Source organism: Prinia subflava, chromosome 3 (assembly GCF_021018805.1).
Source record: "Prinia subflava isolate CZ2003 ecotype Zambia chromosome 3, Cam_Psub_1.2, whole genome shotgun sequence".
Lineage (NCBI taxonomy): Eukaryota > Metazoa > Chordata > Aves > Passeriformes > Cisticolidae > Prinia > Prinia subflava.
The window spans coordinates 81,319,384-81,342,743 of NC_086249.1; the positions used below are offsets into that span (position 1 = coordinate 81,319,384).

At 42.6% G+C, this 23,360-nt stretch overlaps 2 protein-coding genes across 4 annotated transcripts in view; one reads left to right on the top strand and one right to left on the bottom strand.

The window, feature by feature from the left end:
- GAS6 (growth arrest specific 6) overlaps positions 1–2,308 on the top strand; it is a 40,238-nt gene extending 37,930 nt beyond the window's left edge. The window contains exon 15 of the mRNA XM_063392715.1: positions 1,724–2,308. Coding sequence (XP_063248785.1) covers positions 1,724–1,875 — 152 coding nt within the window. The 3' untranslated portion in view covers positions 1,876–2,308. The remainder of the gene's footprint in view (positions 1–1,723) is intronic.
- A 4,123-nt stretch (positions 2,309–6,431) lies between these two features.
- The window catches only part of TMEM255B (transmembrane protein 255B), a 65,961-nt gene continuing 49,032 nt past the window's right edge, over positions 6,432–23,360 (bottom strand). For all 3 annotated transcript variants that reach the window (XM_063392718.1, XM_063392717.1, XM_063392716.1), the window contains 5 exons: positions 21,701–21,781; positions 17,757–17,842; positions 14,818–14,977; positions 9,828–9,971; positions 6,432–7,071 (listed from right to left, as the gene is read on the bottom strand). In XM_063392718.1, the coding sequence (XP_063248788.1) occupies positions 6,904–7,071; positions 9,828–9,971; positions 14,818–14,977; positions 17,757–17,842; positions 21,701–21,781 (639 nt within the window). In that variant the 3' untranslated portion in view covers positions 6,432–6,903. The remainder of the gene's footprint in view (positions 7,072–9,827; positions 9,972–14,817; positions 14,978–17,756; positions 17,843–21,700; positions 21,782–23,360) is intronic.

Consider the following 23,360-nt stretch of genomic DNA (forward strand, 5'->3'; position numbering starts at 1 on the left):
AATACTACTTAGAGTTGCAACAGATAAAAGGGAACATGTAGACATGTATTACATTTTCCATAGACTTTTCAGTTCTGATAAATCCTAATTTATGTGATGCATAGGTGATTTGGCAGAAAATATGCATTCCACCAGATGCTGGAACCTTTAAACTAGGCTTCCAAATCTTTGCATGACCACATTTCAGACCAATCCATTTCTAGTCATAATAGAAAATGAAATATTTCACATGAAAGATTTACAACTACAACACAAAGATTTTTTTTTAAATCTCTTACAAATCCCTCTGAAAGCCCATACTGTCTTTCACTTAGCCCTGTGGCACATGTAACAGCAATCTGCTTGACTCCTTAGATGAGTCTTCAAGCTGTTAAGTCACAACTTCAAATTCCTTCTGACTCAAAATTTAGTTTACATTCATCTGAGGTAGTACAACAGAAATGCTGCATTCCTTTAAGCAGACTTTGCAGACAAACTTAGGTAAATGAGGAGGAATGGGAAATAGATAACATCATTAATTAAAGCAACTACCGAGCAATGGTACTCCTCTCCTAGGAAGCTGAAGAGATTTATAGTATTTCTTTGTGGCTTACTGATCTCCCACAAATGTTCTCTCTCCCACTCAGTCCTAGATTCTGTCTGAGCTGTATCTGATCACATCAGCCCTGCATATCTCCAGGCAGAGCACTTTAAATTTCATGTAATCTTGGGTCAACAGGACAGCCTATTGTTCAAGTTGTCCTTGCTTCGATGTAAAGATAAGTGATTTATTTAGCTACCTGAATCACTGTGAAGTTAAATATTCTTTGAGACTTTCACTATTTTCCATTGCACAGCTAGTTTGATTGGCTCAGCTTGGAGTTGTAAATAAAGTAATGACCTTTGGGGAAAGGTAGAGGACAGAGCTCACGTAGATTTTCTTGTTGTTATGTTACTGTGTGGGGGGTTTTGTTTGTTTATGGTCAGTGTGTATATGATATTACAGAAGTTAGTAGTTAGACTGACTAATTTCCTCAAGTCTATTGGATTGTACTTAGTGTCTTCTTCCTTGCCATCTGTTTTCTGCCCCTGGTAAACTGATTAAAAGAACATCACTGTGTATCTCCACAGTAAAAAATTAGTCTCATTAGTCTGACCAATTCAACTGATGCATTCCAGCACCTTTCTGATGAAGGCCAGCAACCCTCCTGTGCTCATACACAGCAAAATCATGGGAAAGATTAGTCCAGCAAGAGGTAGAGGCTGCATATGGGAAGTGCTTTCCTGTCATAAAATTCTTCATATAATACTTTGGGAGCTATTTTGAAGAGAAAGAGCTTTAGGGGAAGGTCTAATGTCTCCACCAATAACAAAGCAGAGGGTTCAGAGATGGAGGGGGGAAAACATGGGGTGGTGTGAGCACACTGTGCCACTGCAGTGAAGCCTTGCTGCTGTGCAGCACAAAGTTGCATGGTTTCATCAGGTCTGGAGGCCTTGCAGACACACAGAGCAGCTGAGGAGGGTTCAGCCTGGGAGAAGGGCTTTTGTGCACCAGAACAGATGGTGTTTTCCTCACGTCTGGATTGTGCTCTTGCCTTCTGGCGAGAGGGTAGGGGGAGGTAGAAGCCCTAGCAAGGAAAGAGGTGAGCTTGAATTCATTGAAGTGAGCGCCATCTGAGCCTAGGTAAGGCAGGTATTTATTTACAAGCAGCTGTCAGAGATATTTATCTCCCCTTTCCGACAGACGTTCCTGTCACTTCCACTCCGGTCACCGCATCCTACCACGGCTGCATGACCCTCAAGCTGAGCAACACGGCACTGGACTTAGATGAGGCTCTCTACAAGCACAGTGACATCACCTCACATTCCTGCCCTCCGGTCCAGGAGGGTCAGTAGGTACCACTGCAATGCGAAAGTTTTATACTTAGAAACTTTCAGTGCTTTTCTTTTTTTAAAAGATATAAATTATTCAGATCTACCGCACTGCGTGTATAGTTTCTCTTAAACACTGAAGTTATGTAGAAGCTACTGATCCTTATGTCAAATTGATTATTGAAATACTCTTTGCTTTGAGGTTTAAACGTTGTAATATATTTGTAAATAGTTCAGAAGACTAATGTTAAATAAGTCAAAAGTACAGAATATACTGAAAGTGAATACTATCTTAAATCTGTAAGAGACAGTTTATTCTGTAATGTGGGAAACCTGGTAATATGAGTGTGGACTGGAAGAAAAATAATAATTCTGTATTATTTTTTATTACCAAACACTGCTTTCTGATTTGCAAAATATGAGAGAATAAAATATTTACATACAAGTTTTTAATTTACCTGTACTGAGGTTATTCTGTATTCGGGTATTTGAAGACAGTGACTCAGACTGTGCCTGATGTGGAGGTTACACTGAGGGGAGGAGAGGGAAGAGCTGGTTTTTTTGTTGGGCGGGTGGGGGGTTAGGTGGTGTTTTTTGGGGTTTGGGGGTTTTTTTCCTTTTAATTTTTTTGGAGATTCTGGGTTTATATGTTTACATCAGTATTTCATATCTTCTCAGCTGCAGAGCAAAAGGTGGCTGCTATTCCTATTGCTAGAGCTTGTCTTTCTGGTACCACAGAAAAAAGACTCAGCTGTGACCTTTAGAAAAACTCTTGGTCAACAGAAAATGGAAAATGGAAAATGAAGTTGGGTCAGCAGGAAACATTTAGAAGAAAAGACTCAATAAGTTGAAAGCCATACGGCTTTTGTGTCAATAGCTGCTGGAGCAAATGATGAGGTGTTAAGAATTGGGGAATATTATCTGGTGATGATATGTTTTTGCTGCTGCATTTTTAGGCTGGCTCATTCACTGTGAGCCTAGTGGGAGCAGAGAGGCTTGAGCTGTGAGAGTTAGCCAGGCTGAACTGCACGAGGTGAAAATATCTGTGAGGGTTTATGCAGGAAAGGTTTTAGAGTCATGAAGTGTGTTCAGCTTTTCAGCCATCCTTCTGAGGTTGGGATGGGCTTTGCCTAGCCTGTCTTCAGTCACTTAAATCTTGTTTTATTTGGTCCTTGTCTTTCATCAAATTAATAAACTGAGTAATCTTGCAATATGCTGTGGTGCAAAATCCAAGTACTGGGTGGCTAAGGTTACACCATCCTTTGGAGGATTAGCATGAAAAGGTCTAATTCCGCAAGGTCTATTATAAATTATTCTTGGCCAGCCATGTTACATTTTCCCTAAGCAGATAATGAGATGACACATTAGTCTAATAATCCTCATGTGTGGCAACATCTGTGACCGAACTGTGAAGATACAACTGTCCCAGAGGAAAAGAGGAAAGAAGGGGAAGACGATTCCAAGCACGTTTTCTGGCAAGGTTGCCTGCTTTATTTAGCAGAGAAGAGGAAGGTAGTCTATTAGCCATTACACAGGGCATCATAGCCTCTTATCATGAACAAATCAATCAGCAGTAATGCAGTAGGGCAGAAAAGAACAGAACTTTAACACTTTCAACCAGCCTACTCATTTATACTTGGAGAAGGACCTACTGTCAGGTCTGACCAGACACAAGTTCAAAAGGAAATTTCCTACTAGACAGTAATAACTTACTGGCAGACTGTGCATAGATAGGAAAACCCAGGAGTAGTTCTATATTTTTTCTTTTTTTCAGGTGAGCAAGGGAAACCACCTTGTTCCTGACAGTGCTTTATGCTACAGCTAATGACTCTGGATCAATCTGTGATTTGATGGACTATCCAAGAAAGAATAGATTAGTTATCTTTAGTAAGAGCTGGAAATCCTGAAGATACTCTGTTTAATAGAATGTCCACACTGCGGTGTTTTATTTTCTGTATGTTTTTCATGGTCATTTTGGTTCTTTACTAGAATACAACTCTGCTTGTTTTTGTTGATATTCTTCACAGTAGCCAGTATGGGGCTGTTAGTTTGGGTTTGTGCTGGAAACAATGTCAATAACTCTGGAATGTTTTAGCCTTTGCTGAGCAGGGCTTGCACTGTGCCAAGACCTCTTCTGTTTCTCACCCCACCCACCAGTGAGGGAGCTGGGGGTGCACAAGGAGTTAGGAAGGAACACAGCTGGGACAGCTGATCCCAAGTGACCAGAGGCATATCCCACATCATGATCAGCACATAAAGCTGGGGGACAAAAGGGGATGGGGAGGGACACTCATAGTGATGGTCTTTGTCTTCCCAAATCACTGCTCCACGGGACATTGCCCAGCTATCCTGGAGATGTCTGAACACCTGCTCACAGGAACTGGTGGATGAATTCCTTGTTCTGCTTTGCTGGTGTGTGTGGCTTTTGCTTTACCTATTAAACTGTCTCTATCTCAGCCCATGAATTTTCTCACTTTTACCCCTCTGATTCTCTCCCCAATCCCAGCCAGGGAGAGTGAGTGAGCGGCTGCCTGGGCCTGGGCTGCTGGATGGGGTTCAACCACAAAAATCTCCCATCAATTAAACTTGGAGTAACTCCACTGAAAAAAAAATACAGGCTTGGAAGACACCTATTTTTAAACCAAGAAGATGAAACAAGCCCTATTTTACTTTGTTCTTTTCAAATGAAACATGCTAGCAAAATAGTTTCATGTCTGGTATTGTTGTAAAATCTCAGTGGTAGTTCCCAAGAAGCTGTCATGTGGCATAAATGAATAACAAACATGTCTGACCTTTGTGTTAATGTAAGTGACACTATTTATGAGGCCAGAATTATTTTGGGTCCTGGAAATGTGAATCCTGTGGTATGTTATGGTACTCTGCCGTTCCATAATAAATGTCACATGTACAAGAGCATTTCATTTTCTAAGTCAGAACAGGAATTGCTTCCGGACTTTGCATATGTGTGCATGTATGTGAAGATATTTTGCACAGACCACAATGCACCCTGACTCAAAATGTGGTTTAGAAGAGAGACTCAGAATTGCTCAGTCTGGAGAATGGTAGAAGAGGTGGGGGCAGAAGGAGAGATTGTGTAAAGGTTATTTTTTTTAATACCCTATCACAGTACCATACTGGAGAAAGTTTGGAGGAAGAGATAGCTGCCATAAGCATTCCTTCATTCCTTCTCACTTGCTTCAACCCATGAGAAACATTGATTTTATCTTTGTTCAGTTAATCTAGGTGCTCAGCCTAAAGGGACCAAGTCTGCTCTTGACTTGGAGTTCTCAAAACGAACCCAGGTGGTTCCCCTGGTAGTATTCATAGCAAATAAAAAAAGTGAATATGTGGCTTCACTTATTTCATAATCAGACTGACTGTGCTTTTCAGAGCATGTATTTGCACAAGAACTAAGAATTTTGGATAGATTAAATAAGTGTTTAAAACAAAACCAGTGGTCTCTTCTCTGACTTCTGTTTCTTTCAGCCTCGTTTGTATAACTTGTTTGTATAACATAAGGCACCTCATCACTACTCACTGGCCTAAAACTTTGCATCTCAGAAAAACCTTAATTGAACAAGAGGTGGCTTTTATGGTCCATGTTAATTAATCTCTCTTCTTATGTGTATCAGTACTGAATCTGCTTTTTATACATAGAGATAAAACACATGAATTAACAGATATTTCTTGGAAGTTGCAAAGTATTATGCAGAAGGATGATCACTCTATTTTTTTTTTTACGCACGTCTGATGGTGTCACTTTCTTTCAAAGGAAACTGTCACGTAAGCTAGTTTTGTTTATACAGGGTTTTTTTCTATATCTTCATAATACAGAGCAGCTGCTTAAAATGTTAATGAACAATACCTTCCGTTCTCTGTTTTACTCTTTGGCATTTTGAGAAATTTTGAGATCTTCATTGCTGTCTAGTCTGTAAGATCTATGGAGCAAACAAGACCAACACCCTTCCTGCAGGAGCAAAATGCAGTGAAGGGATGCAGCATTTAGAAGGGTTTTCATGCTGGTTCTAAGTACTCCTGTCCCAAAATATGGCAGGCGTGTGCCAAAAGGAATCCCAGCTAATGTGGTGCACAGTGAGCAGACAAGAGTGCAGACTACAGGGACGTGGCTTTTTCCTGTCAATGGCACTGCCAAAGGTATTGCTGCTTAGCCTTTGGAGAAAATAAATAAATTTTAAAAGTATTTAGGCCCCTTCATTCACTCTGTTTCAGTCATTGAAAAATATCTGCATTAGGCCTTGGATTACCTTAAAAATAAGTAGGAAGCATTTAACCTAAAATGGTTTTGGTTGTGGTGCTTTTTTGACTAGAAAAGAATTAATTTGAACACTGAAGTGTAGCCTAAATGCATGTCTGGAAATGGTATTTTTAGTGCATTAATGGGACATTTTACTATGCAGGCTAGACTGGCACAAAGTTCAGCTAAAACAGTCCCAATAGAATTAGCCTTTCTATCTGAAAAGGGAAGCTGTTTGATAGGGTACTTCTTCCTCTGTCCTTTTGTTTTCCTTTCCTTCCAAATATACACAGCCTTAGGTATAGTATAAATACACACAGTGAACTTCTTTGTAAAATAATTGCCACACTTTATTGGTACAACACTTTCATGAGAAGAATTATTAAACACTACAAGCAAACAAACTCTTGCTACCCAAAATGATTGATTCTGAGAGCTCCCAGCTACCCACTCAGACAACACAGGCTAAAACCCCTCGATATTTGTTTATGAAAGCAGAACACATATCCAGAGTGTTTTCTTCATTTTTCCTATTGAAGAAAATCTATTCTGCAGTGGACTGAGAGGGAAACATCTCATGCTTACAATAGCCAGAAAGTTCTACTACATCTGACTGCAGGCAAACAGAGTGATGGTGTGCCTGCCCTTACAGCTCCAGGCTCTGCCCTGGAAGTAGTGGCAGTAACACACTCTGTGCTGGGCTGCTTTGGGAAGTCTAGTGCCTGCACAGCACAGTTTCCAGAGGTTTCTTTAAAACAAAATAAAAGCCTACCAGCTACTAAAATAACTTCTTTGTTCTATGGTGCATATGGTGGAGGTTTTTCTCCAGGCAAGCAGTAAGTTGGTGTATAGAGGGCTGGAGCATTTGGGGGGAGACCATAGCTGGAGCTGGACTGAGATGGAGGCTGAGTTTCTTCTGATAAAGAAATGTCAGTAGATGACGTTCCTGGAAAATTGCTGGCAGGCTGTATCAGACAAAGAAAAAACTTCTTCAGTAAAGGATTACAACCCCATTGCAGTTTTGTGTTGTTTGCCATGTGTTACATAATAAGCCCCATGATTAAATTTCTCATGCACTGCAGCACATTAGCTTTAGTTCTAAAGCACCTGCTTAAGTGTAGCAGGGTCTCTAGTGAAACAAGACAGATTCCATCTGTAACCCAAGTCATTTTTAATAGACATTGTGCAGACAGCTGGGCAATAGAGCAGAACAGGAATTTCTGCAGGAAAAGACACTTAGCTTCCTGGGTGAGGCACAGCACCTGACTGACTGATTATGTTGCATGTAGCTGCTGTTTCCAGGCATCACCGTGAAATTTAAATTACCTCAGATGTAATTAATCTCAGTTATAATACTTGCATAAATGCAAGGTCTTACTCCTTTGCCAAATGTAAGTTCCTTTTAAGAGAATATTTTACAGGTGGGCTTGTCTCCCTCTTTGGCAATCAGATATGCTGGGGCTTTTGGGAGAAAAAGGCATGAAAAATAAACAGAGTTTGGGAAGTAGGCCATCTTCAGGAACAAGCAGGGTTCATTAAAACAAAAGAATGCATGTAGGGAATAATACAGTAAAGTAAAATCCTACTACTTTAAACCAAGTTTTGTCACTGATTTCAAGAGGGTGTGGATTTTACTCCTCCTCTCATACACCAGCACATGACAGTCTATGGGCTTCAGCTGAAGACTTGGGCTCAGCTCCCCTCAGGTTTAGACTTTAAGTGAACTAAAATGCCTGGAATTTAAAAACAAGATAAAGTAATCATGGCACTTATTCAAGGGAAATGAAAAATCCGAGCAAGTGATGTTTAAAAAAACTTAATAGTCACAATGTAGAAGACCAGGAGCAGGGCTGGCCCTTGGACAATGGCATCGCAGAGCTGTCCAGGACTGGCAGTCCCCATGCCAAGCTGTTTGATTCCTCCATGGGGTCCATGTGAGCAGGGGCTGCTGCCCTGGGCCAAATTCTCCTGGCAAGGAGAATGTTATCCTGCATTTCTACCACAGGGTGACTTAGTGAGTGAGAATGGGGACATCCCAACAGGAAGGCTCATTTAGGCCCTTTAACTCTCTGAGGCACTGCAGGTATACTGACAGACCTGCTAGATACATCAGCTCCAAACGTAGTTGTTGTGAGCTTGGGTTGGCTTGGGGTTTTATTTACTTTGGAGTTGTTGCTTCCCTCTCAAACTGCAAGCACTGCTTCCATCTGTTTGCCTGGAATTGTTTCTGCAGTGAGCTCTTCTCTAGCAGGAATAACAGGCACAGCCCATACCTGCTGTCATCACCACCAGTCCCTGTCCAGCTAATCAGGACCATTACCTGCCTGGCTGGCAGGCCTGTTACCAAGACTGTTGTGGCTGAACTGTACCAGTAAGGGATGTATCCTTTTGTTGGCACATCACAGTAAACAAAAGAAATGCTGATTACATCCTTTCAAAATGCATTCCTGCTATCACCCTTTCTTTTTGCCATTTGGCTGATGTATTTTATAGACTTTGTCCCTCTGGCAAGCATTTATTCAGTGACGTACTGGATTCAGCAGAGGACCAGGAATGAATGTCATATACCTTAACCTGAGATAATCCACTGGTGACTCTAAAGGGCAGACCAGCTCAGGCAAGGTCTTCTACTCTGTGGACAGCTAAAACTTAATTCAGTTTCCCACATCTAAGTGTCCAGCTGTTTTGGGATGCCATGGGATATCCCAGATGTGCACACAGATGTGACCCAGGGACAACGGGACCTGAACCTGGACCCTCTCAGAGTAGCAGCAGGGGAGAGGTGTCTGCTTGAGCTCATTATCAGGCAGCACTAGATTCCCTACATGCCAACAGCCCCTGTGTTCAGCCAGATGAATCCCAGACCCAGACTGGGATTAAGGACTACAACCATCTGAGCAGGGCTTGTGAAGGTCTGAATGCAGCAGCTTGAAGCACTTAAATGGGACATGAGGACCACAGACCTCCAGTGCAATGGATTCAGCCCACAGCTCTCAAGCAACAGAAGCAAAGTTGAGCTTTTGGCTGTTCCTCACCATTTCTGCTTCCATCATTCATTATTTGTACCTTTGAATAAGTTTATTATGCTTTTTTAAATTCATATGCTGATGCAGAAATTACTTCTTTCCAAACTGCAACATAATGAGTTCATGCATACAGGGAGGTGGCTTACTTTTATTTTTTCCCCAGGAACAGAGTTTAGTTTTCCTATTGTTTCTTACTAACCATCCCAGTGGATCCCAGTGTTTCTTACTAACCTCTCCTGACTTGGGGACAGCTGGTGGTGTCTGCCTCTGAATGTTATGATGGGAAAGGAACACACTTATTTGAAAAAGTAGAAATCTAGGGGAATAACTGTGTTTGTTTTGGAGTGCAGATAAGAATTTGGGGTAAATGCAACATATTTCTGTTTCTCAGGGGACACAGGACTGAACAGTCACAATGGATCCTCACGACTACTTATATGAATCTTTTCAGCTTAATTCCATGTGTTTCTATCCCCTTCTCTCTCTCCTCTTGGCTACTCTTACCTCATCAGCAGGTAAGAGTCCAAAGGACAACCAGAGAAAGCCTGAGGTCTGAGAACAGACCAAAAAACTAGGCACAGACTAAGCCATCCCACAGACAAACCTGGGAGCTGGGATCCAGCTGAGACCTACCTCTGCAGAGTTTGTACTTATGCTTTCCTGAGGGCTGAGAAGGGTGAGGTTTTGTACTGTACCTGAAGGGGTAATGGGTAGGATGGATATGCAGGAATTGTTGCTGTGGAAGGACAGAACCCAGCGTATGTCAGGATCTGCTGGGCAGGATTGTACAGGATCTGAGGAGGAGGTGCAGCACTGAAAGCCATTTGGGACAGAGGTACCTGTTGAGCACAGAAGACAACAGTGTATCAGTACAATGTAGAGGGGTCTGGAGCAGAAACTGCTCCTAACACAACAACTTTCTATTTTCCAACACAATACCAGTAGTACAAAAAACCAAGGAGCAGACAGAATGAGAGGAGGGTGTATCCGGAATGAATTTTCTGAGTAAAAATACACAGCTATTTTAATCTTCTTTCCTTGGAAAAAGGCTGCTGGTGCTTCCCTAGCAACAGTTGCAGAAGCACTGGCACCACTCCAGATCCGAGACACCCTGAAGAGCACAGCATACAGTGTTGGCTTTCTCTTCTTCTTCATCCAGCACCAAACACCAAGTCCTTCACCATTTGCTGCTGACTACTTCCAATAGCAGCTACCTGATTCCCTCAAGTCTTTTTTCTCTGCTTCCCTACACAGATTTACCTAGATCTCCCTTTCCAGACCGGTTGCTCCTCTTTCACAGCTCAGTCTCACTTGGGAAATGGAGTTTGCTGCTGGCTCTCCAGCATCACTTGCAATGTGCTTACCTCATTCCTACTGCAGAAAATCCTTCTCGTGGCTTTATTGGCATGTCTTTTAATTAGAATGCAAAATGAAGCTTGCAGGAAGAAGTAATAGCTCACATTAAACCAGCATCAGGAAAAAAGAACAGAAGCTAAATGTGAAAGAGGTTTTGTGTTAAACCCTAAAACCCTGTGCTATATAACAATTTGTGAAGAACAGCAGACCAACAGAGATTTGTGAAATATTTTCATGAGATAAATCCAGTGGTTTCTTTTATTTCCTGTGTTTTTGTTAGCAGATTCCTCCACATGAGAGCATGGAATTTTCTTTTCACTGGAATAATGAAATACAGTAGTTGCCAGACAAATGCTGAAAGCAGCAGCCAGGATTTTTTTTTCTTTTCTTTTTTTTTTTCCTTATTTTCTTTTTTTTTTTTAATTTGTGTTTGTTTCTGTTTTTGTTTTGTTTTTGTTTTGTTTTGGCATTTCCTTTCAAATTTACCAGTGGGAGATATAAACCACTGCATCCTCTGGAGACAGTATGAGATCTCTCTGTGATTGAGAAAGAAGTATATTAATTGTGTTTGTACATGGAAAATATCATCTAGGTCACTGATGTACCATATAAGGTTACTGAAAAATCTAGGCCTTAGTTTTCTGGAGAAATTTGTCATTTCAGGAGCTGGCATGGAGAAAGGCTAGGATCAAAGGCAGAGAACTTATTTCATGGGAGAAGGCAAGTCTCTCATCTTCAAGGCACCCTACTCAGAATACTCTCATCTGCAAGGTACCCAGCTTTCTACCTGCCCTGCTGGGTGGATATGATGGGGACAGAGGAAAAGACTGTCTCAGGAGTAGGGAGGAGCAGGTATCCTGCTTGTTTCAGAACCAAGGATTTGGGGCCAGTGTCACAGCTCCAGAGTGCGCCCTTCCTCCCTCAGAGGAGGGATAAAATCCAATCCCTCTGACATAAATAAGCCAAGAAACACTTGATTTACCCACAGATGTGAAATACAGATGCCTGTTCTGCATCTGTCACCAGCTTTCTGGTGTGAGTCTCTTTGGATGCTGCTGTTTGACCCCCTTTGGCTTCTTCTCTTGGTGACTCTTCTCAGTCCTCTCACATTCCATCCATCCACAGAGCAATGCTCTCTGATTGCTAAGGATGAACATCTCAACAATCCTAGAAGACAAATCTGGGGAGTCATCCACGCTGCATCTACTAATCAGAGCACCTTATTATCATGCTATCTGCTCTCAGCCAGGGCCAGCAACAATTTGTGGTTACTGAAGCTGGTTGGAAGCTTTTATCAAGTATTCCAGTAATTACTCTGTTAAATTACTCACCTAAAATGCATGGGTAGGTTGAGACATTCTAAACTGCAGCAACACCCAGGTCAAAGAGATGAGGAGTAATGAACTAGCCAGGGAGTGCTAACAGTGTCAGCTCACTGGCCTCACACAGACCTGCCAGAGTATTTATGACTGACCTCCAGATGCTTTTCACGTCAGGCTGCACCTTTAGTTGCATGAGTGTTAAGACATAAACCCATGGCAAGTAGCTCAGTAATTAGGGGTTAGTTTTGCATTCCTTCTTAGAGCAGGGTGACGGAAGAAGTGAGGGGATAAAGCAATGCTATTTAATCTGTTCAGATTTCTTTAAGAACTGCAAGAAGGAGACTAATTAAAAAAAATTTAACAGGCATCCCCTTCCCACACCCCTGCTCCCCCCATCCTCCCCTCAGGACTATCAGTAGTTCAGATTAATACAGCCCTAAACTCAGGGCAGGCAGATTCCTTGGCAAGGTGTGTTGGAAAAACATCCAGAAGTCATCCAATGAATACCAGGCCAGGGAAGGGAGTTTCTAGATTAACTCAGCATCAGCAAGGGAAATTTTCCATGGAATTCTTTACTTGCAACTTTTGTAAGAAATAATCACAGTGTGTTATCATTTTGGGTAGTCCAGCTACATCTATTGACGTAATATCTTCATCTGCTTTTTGTTAGAGGTGACTTTAAGGTAACTACCTCTATGTCCCATATCCAAGCATGCTGTAGATCTTAAAAGGAGGGTTCCTAATGCAACCAGAGCAGCTGCCCCAGCACCCTGCAGACCACAGAGGGCAGCCCCATGGGTGACACTGCAGCCACTGAGCTGACACCTTGAGGGTCAGGGGAGAATGAAACATTTCCCACTGAGCCAGCACTGCCCTCAGGCAGGCAGCAAAACCACAGGGAGCGTGCCAGGGTCTGCAGGGAATTTGTCACAAGAAAGAAAAGCTGAAATAACCAAAATAAACTTTTTTTTTTGATGTCCAGGAAATATGATGGGTTTAAAGGAAAGGGCACTGTTTTGCAAACTCTCCCCTTTGTAACATGGGTTGACTGCCAGCATTCCCCAGATACAAACATGATGTTTTTTGTTTGACTAGTCAGCCTGGCCTTGTGCTTTCTGGAAGTCAAACCCAAAGCAATGCTGTGAGGCATTTCAGGGGGCTTTGCAGTTTTACCTGCAGAATGCCAGTAAGCATTTATGTAAGAAGGTGAAATCTTAAAGCAAAGTAAATAGTTCTCTCATACATTTTAATGGGGCTTTTTGCCCTTTTTATTTCAGTCCCAAATCCCTTTCTTTTCCTCTTCTGCTTGATGTTTTCTTGGTCCTTGTCTTCCCCCAGGAGCTACTCCTTTTGTAAGAAAAGGGAGCAGCAGATTAGCAAATTATCTCTGGTACTAACTCAAAAGAACCCTAAAAAAGCAAGGAGTGGTCATTGCATTTTGGATTGCTGCTTTAGTAAGACTTTCACAAGCTGAGGTGACTGGCACAAACTCATTTTTCTCTTGAACTGACATCTTTCTTCTGCTGACGCTCAGTGGAGACATTGAACAGCTTATTCAGATGAGGTTTTTAGCTGGAGCCCTGACAGATTCACTCCAGCTAAGCTTGGGGTCAAGCTGCACATCCACAGCTGCTGTGATTTCCCTCCATGCTTTTATGCCACCCAGTCAGACGACCCGGGCTCTGCCTCCCAGCAAGGGAATGTGCCAGATCATGGAGACTGCCGTTCTCCCAGGAACATCTTGGCTCAGTGCTCCTTACCAGCAGTGCAGTGATGGCAAAGCACAGAGCTGTATCAAAGCATCAGCCCAAATCTCATGTAAGCTTAGGTTTGAGCAAGACAGGTCAGGTGGACTCAGGCTCTCTGCACACTTCTCACAGCTGCACTTGCACCCATCTGAACAGCTGGCAGCAGCTTTGCCTAAAGGTATAAATCCATGAAAGAGGTTGAATTGTTAAGGGACAATAACTCAAAACATCCCATTTGTTGAGACCCCAGGGTGCTTGGTTGAGATGGAGCAGGTGAACTTTCGAGTGTGTAGTGGCTGAACCGCTGATCTGATAAGGCACAGGGAGAATGATGGGCTGTGAGTGAGACAGGAGATGGATCCTGTGCAGAGGATTGTGCCCCTTGTCATGCTAAGTTGTGCTCCCTTGCACAGACCCCTGGGTAGTGGGACTTCCCCTCCTTCCCCCAGGGAAGTATTAGGGAATTCAGGACATTTGCCTGTGGCCTCAGCATGTTTCTCTCTGCTGATAGGACTTAACTTACTCAGCTGCTGCTAGGATGGGCAGCTGTGTTATCTTAGAAGGTGTCAAGGACTCCTGAAGCATCCCATGATTCACACAATTAGATCAAGCTCCCCGCCTAGTGGGGGCTACCTGAGCATTCCCACCTGAACCTGAGTGAATATAGACCCAAGAGATGCTGTGTTCTGGGGATTTCCTCCTCCAGACAGATGTGGCCAGCAACCACCACTTTAACCAAGATTGTGCAGCAACCAAATCTTGTGGGTGGTGAGAGCCTCACACTCATACTTTCTCTCAGTCTTTTTTTCCCTTGTGTGTGTCCTCGGATGATGTTGTTGGGCTTTCATATTGCATCCATCTGCAATGCTTTTGTGTTGTAATATTACTATAGATAATGATCTGTAGTATTAGATTATTATCTAATAATATAATTATTATTATATTGTAATAATATAAAATGGCTCCATACCTGTGTTCCTTTGCAACCAAATTGTTCTGTAATAAACCCTACACTGTTTATTTACAACCACTGATCATTCAGTGTTCTTTCATTCTAATCTGCCCCAAAGGAGCTATTAACAAGAACCTGGGTTACACTCACTTTGTGCAGTGGCTCATAACACTCCAGACTCCCACAACACCCAGGAAACAAATTTAAAGCACCTCCTTTGTACATTTATACTTCCTTGGTTTTAACTAATTTGATAATGCCAACAAGCAGAAAGCCCTCATGCAAGGCAAAAGACTGTGAGCCTTACCATGTCTTTGAATGCCCCCAGAATGGCTGCCGTGATAATGCCCAGAAACAACCCGATGATGTTGAGGACTGTGGAGGACCACAACAGTCTGTACAGGTGAAGCACGTCCTGGCAGCTGCTCACGCCCAGAAACTCATAGTAGCTGGAGGACTGGTCTGAACTGGAAGAGAATGCAGACAACCACTGCGGTGGGAATGGGTTTGCACATAAGATAGAGCACTACAGGGTCTGACTCCTTCCTGCTTGTTTGCCTCTTTGGCAAAGTACTACATCCCTGCTCCCACCAAAAACTGCTCAGAACTGGAGAAAGCCCTGCTGAAAAACTGGCTCTGCTAAGGCCAGCATCAAATCTAGTCCAACTAATACCAACCCTGGTTTGTATTAGTTGGACTAACCATTTGTGATGGTTACCAGCATGGACACTTTATCTTTTGTTCAGTGTCTCTAAACAGAGACATAGCCTTGGTACATGGATGCTGCCCTTGTCATTTAGTTACCAGATAAAACTTGCTTGGCTTTGCTTTTTTTCCTAGCTCACCTAGAAATCTGGCATCTCAGAAACTGGGGAAGGCAAGCTGCTTAAGCATCAATTCAACCACAGGAAGGGAGATATTGCCAGCATACATTCGTTTATGGTGTCTGTGGTTCCAAAGTAATAAAACACACTACAGTATAAAGATGTCTTTACACTCTGGATTTTACTATCCAGAAATCTTTGTTCATATTTCTACACCACATTAGTTATTGTAAATCAGGTATGTGGTGAAGTTACACCTCACTGTCTTGCCAAAAGCCAGAAATATCCTACTGCAAAATTTGAAACCACAGGTTCCCGCAGTTCTTTCCGGTACCTGCCTTAATGTGAGCCCACTAATGAGCTCCTAGGGCAGCTATTTGAGTTTGAAAGGTTTTTTTAAATGCCAAGCCTGTTTTTCCACTGTTAGGAAATTGCCAGATTGCCATCAGATTATGGTGGAAACCAGAAGTGAGCAGTTTGTGTTCACTCTTCTGTTCCTCCACCCCCAGTGCACGGGGCAGCAGTGGAGATGGTTGTTAGGGAAAGCTCTGCAGAGCAGTTCACAACATTTCTGGGAAGAACCAATCCAGGCACAGTAACTTTTGGAAATATCCATGTCATGGGTTAGCAACCACAACAATCCAATAAATGGTTCAGGTCATGGTTCTGGCACTGAAGAAGTACTACTACTGTTGACTTCACCTGGGCCCTGCCATGAGCCCATCTTAATTAAACAAACCTACAGCTTCTGCTGCCATGAGGGTGAGGAAATCAGATTTACAATCCTGCCTTCATATCGGTCTATTCCATGGCTGACAAAAAATCACTTTGTGGGCCTGTGTCTCCTCCTACTTCTCTCTAGCCATCCTGTGAACTGGAATTGCCAAGTCTCCAGAGCAGTGTGACTGCTTATTTACCCTGGATTTGTCCATGCCATAAGATCTTGATGTCCACTGTAGAATGTTGACAATAGCAGAACACACACTGTGTGTTATAATTATATCATTGAATAATGTCACAGCAGTGATCAGACCCAAGTGTTTCAAACAAACTCAATGTCTTAGAAAAATGGCACTGAGGATCTCCATCTGAAAGGGAAATATGCCTCATCTCTCCTTGTGGGTACTTTATACTTTTAGCAACAGTTTCAGTCACTTTTTTTGACAATTCCAAATACTTCCACCCCTTTAACATCCCTATCCTTTTCTGTGTTGAGCTGGGCTGTTTGGTTCAGTGTCACCATGCAGGTATTAACTGTGCACTCCAAAGGAAGCATTCTCACTATATACATAGTGCATTACAAATACGATGTTCCATCATCTGTCTGTCATAGAAAAGGTACTAAAGTTGAGCATTCTCTACCTTTCCCACTTGTTTCGTATACCTCCATCATGTCCAGATTTAACACTTCCTACATAAGCAAAAGACTCTACATAGGATTTTAATCCGTTCCATAGACCTTCATTCACTTTGTGTCTCCCATCTGCATAAGAAATGTGCATGCATAAATCACTTCCCTCTAGTCCCAGATGTCATTTTACTTCTCTAGTTATCATCTGGCTAAGGGCTACTTTTTCATGCAGAAGCTTTTGTATAGAAGCTTGATTGTTCACACCTTGTTGCCCTGTGCCTAAAATGTTTATGTTTGGTATCACACTAGCCAAGTCTTACAGAGGAGCGGGGTTATTCAGGGCTGCTAGCATGTGACGTGGAGGCAAAACTAAAACAAAATAGATGTAGGAAGGAAGAAAAATGAGAAATAGACAGGGGGAAAGAGGGAAAAGTGTCTGTGGCTGAACTGTAGAGGGTTGCAGAGGTTGCATGAGAGTGCATGGTAAGATGATTTACAAGGTCAGGTAGAGATAAGACAAGGCAAAATGGTTTTAAACAAAAACAGGGAAAATTTAGATATTGGGAAGAGATTCTTCACTGTGAGGGTGGTGATTGCCCAGAGAAGTTGTGGATGTCTCATCAGCAGAAGTGTCCAAGGCCAGGCTGGATGAGGCTCTGAGCAGCCTGGTCCAGTGGAAGGTGTCCCTGCCATGTGACTAGGTGGTCCTTATGGTTCCTTCCAACCCAAACCATTCTGTGATTCAATGAGACAGTGAGATGTGCAAAGGGTGAGCCAAGCAGAAGATTCAGTAAATTTAATGGGAAAAATGCATTGCCAGTCCAACAATATCTCTGAACAGGGACGTAACTGAATGATGGATGTATTTAAAGAAAAAGAAACTGAAATAATATCAACACTAATGAAAAACAACTGACCTACTTCATGTTGGTATCAGGACTTCAATTGCAGAGGAACTGGATTTCTCAGCATACAAGCTCCTTGTGTTACTTCTTCAGGCCCTACCATTTATGAGTAAGGACAACCAACCAAGAATTTCTCAGAGGCCATGGAATGCACACAGGTACTTACTTCTCACAGTTGTACAGATCGCAGCAATAGCATGTGTTACTCTTCACTTTCAGCTGGCACTTGCTGTTCAAGGTATGACATGTCACCTGCCAAAAAAGCAGAAACTTACTTTTATGCTCAATGTTTCAGTGTTGTGTGAATCATCCTACTGTACTGACCACAAAAAAATCCAGCTACTACAACATTGTCAAGTTGTATTACCGGTGGTGCAGAAAGATCCTGAAATTCCAAAATTCATGACTGGAAGCCAGAAGGACATCCCTGAGCTCACGGGAGTTTTAACCAGGATGAGAGCCCCTGAGTCTGAGGGCATCTGCACTGTAGAACCCAGAGCTCCCAGCAGCAGCCTGCAGCCAGGGCTGCCAGAGCTTTGAAGGACTTTGCTGCACTGCCTGGTGCTGTTCTGCTGGACCCAGAGTGTGCAGCCGTGGGACTCAGATCCCTACAGCTGTGACAAGCTGACTGTGGGTCTGGAGAGATACACCACAGCAAACAATGAAGTGGATGAGAGAACCAGCCTGTTATAGTGGGGAAATGGCAAGGGAGCCAATTTATCTGAACAGCTTCCAATAAATGGGAGCTCTCCCCTTTCAGTGAAACCCCTCTGAAGAAGGAAGTGATTATGAACAACAGCAAGAACAATCTTCAAACCCACAAACAGAATAATTCAGAAAAGATCCAAGCACTCCAGCAAATAAGTACCATTTATTGCAGGCTCTCAAATACAAAATTGAAAAGGTTTATTTATGTGAGGAGGAATTGCAGGGACGGACAGATGTTAGAACAATAAAGGCACATAAGCCACTCTCCATCCAGACGCAAAATCATTTTAATGACTCCTTAAGTGTGGTAAGCATTAATCACTTCTATCTGGCACTACAGACCAATTCAAATACTTTATATGTAAGGCTTTTTTTTTTCTTTTTCTTTTTTCTGAGAGTTTTAGCTTATTGACTTTGAAATCCTGGAGAGCTGTCAGGTTTTGAAAGCTAGCAATCAGAAAATACATTCTTTCTATAGCTTTTATTTGATAGGAAAAAAAAATCTCTGTAACCACTGAGAATTATTTTGTTCACAAAATTCAAATAAAATGTATTATTGAATGAAAAACTCCTCATAATGAAAAAGCAAAAGGAGCATGCTTAGGAATACATTCCTGCTTTTGACAAGTTTATCAGACAGCTCTGGCTTAGCCATGAATGTGTTACTCTACGGAATAGTGTCCACAAGAGATATTAAACCAAATGTTTCTCACTTCCTAAGTCCTGGATCTGTGTGTACTTTTAGTATGAAAACTGTCACTGTTGATGAGTTTGTACTCCTCATATGCTTGTTCCCAGCAAAAAGGAGAGCCTTAAACACACACACTCAGCAACAGAGGAAGTTCATCTCACAACTGGTCTTCAACTTGCCACACTTGTCCTGAGCCGGATTTGATCAGTGGAAGATGGCTGAGAAAACTAATGTAAGAAGGAGATTAATATGATTCCTTGGGACTGTTTTGCTGCTCAGAACAAGGCTGTACCTGTGGTTAGTGTCTCATATAAATCAGCTCTTTTATCCCAAAATGGTAGGTTATAAAAGGACAGTCTCTGTCTAGGTTGCAATCTGGAAATGGAGCTCAGTTTGATACAGACACATCCCACTTGTCACAAGGACATCTCACCCTGAGACAGGACCTGGTTTCAACACCATTGCTCTATTGTGGCTGAACTTGCTGGAGTGTAACCTAAGGGCTTTGTTGGCCTGAAGTCACATTCAGCTGCAGCTGTCAGCCTGAGCTGCTGCTTTCTGCAGAAGAGGAGCCTGTACTGCCACTGACTGCATCAGCTTCATCAAGGCAGTGACTGAACCATCTCACCTGGCTACACCTCAAGGCAGGCTGAAAAACAATCCTGGAGCACAGGGTGCTACCTCAGCCATTCTGTGGGATGCTTTTGCTTTGAATGAATCTTCAGACTTTGGTTTTGACCTCCTATATGCAGTGAAAATGGCCTGAGGCCTGCAGAGTTTAAATACCCATTTCCCATTACACAGGCATGATTGGGATAGGAGGGCTTTGTAAGATGGAATGGGCTGCTAAAAACTGGTTTGTTCTCATGCCTGGTTTGGGGACCACTTTTGATAGGAAATAAAAGCAGTTTTTCCCTCTCCAAGCAATATTAAGGTCAGTCTGCCCATTTTAATGGAGAAGGCTAGAAGTACAAAACAGGGAGATCAGCATTATCTTAAACATGTTTTTATGTGCTTCTACGCTACAAGACACATATTCTTGGCCAAGGAAGTTACAGTAATTATCTATTTTTATCACTGCATTTTAAAAACATGCATAGAACAAGACACTCCTTTTTAGGAGAACAGTGAATAAACCAAAATAAACAAATCAATATGTGGTGTGAGCAAGGGTGGTAGAAACAGGTAATTTGTGGGCGTTCTGCATGTCAAGACCTATTATTTAATTTCAGTGACCAGACATACAACTTTTTCATGTCCTGGACTTTTATGATTGATTATGTCCTCAGCAGAAATTGAACATATGTTCTCCTCTCATAGTAATTCCAAGAAAATAAAGTTATTCCTGCTTTGAGCAAAGAGAACTGAAACAGTGAGCTGGAGACCACTTACAGGTGAGAGATGTCAATCAAAAGGAAACTTGCAGTCAGTAAGCAATCTGCTTTCCTAGTTAAGTGTTTGCCAGACATGCAGAGCATGTCCTGTGCTCACTAGCTGGCTAGTGGAAAAGCAAAAGGCAAGTATAAATGCCACGGATCCTTAACTCTGAATTAGCATACCCTAAGTCTAAATCAGTGAACAACCAGACAAGAATGTTGTTAGAAACTACCTACACTTTTATAAGATGTGTGGTTTGGTTTTTTTCCAGAATCGAGGAAGGAGTTCTGGGTGGCCCAAGTTTAGACATTCCCAGAATCAGCAGAGCTGTGGAAAACTGTCTGGCCAGAAGCCTGAGGCTGGGGTCACCTGCAAGGAGCTGTGGTCAGTGTGACGCCAACCACATGCTTATTACAGGAGTCAGAAGCATCTCTCAGGCCATGTCTGTGTCTGAGTGTGAACGCACACGTTAGAAGAGGAAGGAGTAAATCTTACAGGAAAGGGTGTTGTCACACGCCAGAAGTTTGTCTGGGTTGGTCTTTACATGAGGAGATCAGTCAAATATTTTTGTCATACATTTTCTGGAATCAGCAACAGGATGCCCTGGCAGCAAGATTTAAGGAGCTGCCCATCTTGGTAGTGTACTCTGCTAAGCTTTCTAGAAGTATTAGTGGTAACATTCCCCATACACTTTTTCCTAGCCATGGCAGGAATAGTGATGAAGAACAACTGGCTTCTTGAAAGTTATACCTCTGTTCAGCTGTTCTCCATTTTGCTTTTCTATTCACTCCCACCAATTTACAACAATAATAAAATAGGAAAAGAAACGAAATCTGGACTTCTCAGGAAGCTAGCCATTTGGATATGGGCACTTCTGACCATGCCACTGTCATTGAGATAACAAAAATGCTGCATTCAAACCACTGATGTTCTTGGTCTATGCTGGATAAATACAGAGATTTGAAGTCTTCTAGGTGATACAAATGGATTAGGTATTTCCTATTCCACTTGGAGTCTACAAAAGCCTTCTTAGAGGAAAATGCCAACGTGACAAACATATCCCAAACAGTTATTGTACAGCATAGATGGACTAGGAATCATTCCAGTCCCAGAGTAATGTACTGGATACAAACACTGATGATAACTCAAAACCTCACTGAGTGTAGTGATTTGCAATCATCAGAGGCTTGGACAAGCAGGGAGTCACTTGTGGGAGAAGAGCAGTGGGGTTTCTCTCTACCCATGACCCATGTGGACAGACATGCTCTCAAACATCTCCCTCACTCCTCCCCAGCACAGCAGAAGTGAACACATGATGTGGTGAGTTTGTTTACCTCAGTCTGGTAGGCATCATATAGGAATCCTATTCCACTTGAATAAAACTGGCATCTTTTGTTATACAGAGGTCTGGGTTCCTGTAAGGAGAAAAACAGCCAGAAAAGTGATTGGTTTGAAGGAAATGGAAGGCACCATGTCCCATGCCCCCATGCAGATGCTGACAGCTCTGTGGAGCTGAAGCAATGCAGTCACTTGGGTAAATGGCTCACACCCCCTATGTTTCTTTTCAGAAAGTGGCATTTAACCACTTGATGTCATTTAACCACACTTGATGTCAAATAGTCCTGCTCTGAGGATGGTCCAATCACTCTTTTTTCTGGTACAGTTTCTTACCTAAGAATCCAGATTTATTTTGCAGGTTGTTTTCAAGATACTTTATTTTTAAAGGACTTTCTTTTTGAAGAATTTCAACAATGTCCATGGTGAGAACAAAGTAAAATAGATAATAGTTTGAGTATTCCACTTATAACACACACTTCAAACCCCAGAAGTAAAACAAAGAATAATGAAGAAATTAGGACATAAAGAGAAAGCAATCAACATTGTTTGGTTTTGCCTTATTTTCCATTTATGCTATTGCAAAAGATGCATTCACTGCTCATATTTCATGTTTTGCTTGTAACAGTTCCCACAAACTGATATAAAGGAAGAACACAATGAAATATCCTTGGCCAGATGGAAAATGTGTGCTCCTGACCTTGGCAAACAGCCACTTCGAAGGCTGGAGGGTGCATACCTCAGTCAGTTTCAGGACTAGACCATATTTGTTCTGGGAGGATTTGACAACTTGAGTCCTCTGTGATCGATCCACTGTCTATCCTAAAGCAGTGTTGGAATTACTTACATTTGAAAAAAAAAAAAAAGAAAAGCTTTTTCAATTTTCCATCACTTATCTAGTCCTGAAGGTAGGAGGGCTCTGCAGAGACCTGGAATGGTTGGATGGATGGGCAGAGTCCAATGGGATGAAGTTCAATAAGTCCAAGTGCTGAGTCCTGCATTTTGGTCACAACCCCCCATCCCCCCCACCCTGCAACATTATAGACTGGGGATGGTGTGGCTGGACAGTGCCCAGGCAGAAAGGGACCTGCGGGTTCTGGTCAATAGCCAGCTGGACATGAGCCAGCAGTGTGCCCTGGAGGCCAGAAAGGCCAATGGCATCCTGGCCTGGATCAGGAATGGTGTGGCCAGCAGGAGCAGGGAGGTCATTCTTCCCCTGTCCTGGGCACTGGTGAGGCCACACCTCGAGTGCTGTGTCCAGCTCTGGCCTCTCAGTTTAGGAAGGGCATTGAGACGCTTGAGCACATCCAGAGGAGGCAACGGGGCTGGAGAGGGGCTGGGAGCACAAACCCTGTGAGGAACAACTGAGGGAGCTGGGGTTGTTTAGCCTGGAGAAAAGGAGACTCAGAGGTGACCTTATCACTCTCCACAACTCTCTGAAAGGTGGCTGTAGTCAGGTGGGGGTTGGTCTCTTTCTCCAGGTAGCAACTGCCAGAATGAGAGGACACAGTCTTAAGCTGTGCCAAGGGAAATATAGGCTGGATATTAGGAAAAAGTTTTTTATGGAAAGAGTGATCAGCCTGGGGAAGTGGTGGAGTCACCAGCCCTGGATGTGTTTAAAAAAAGTCTGGATGTGGCACTCAGTGCCATGGTCTAGTT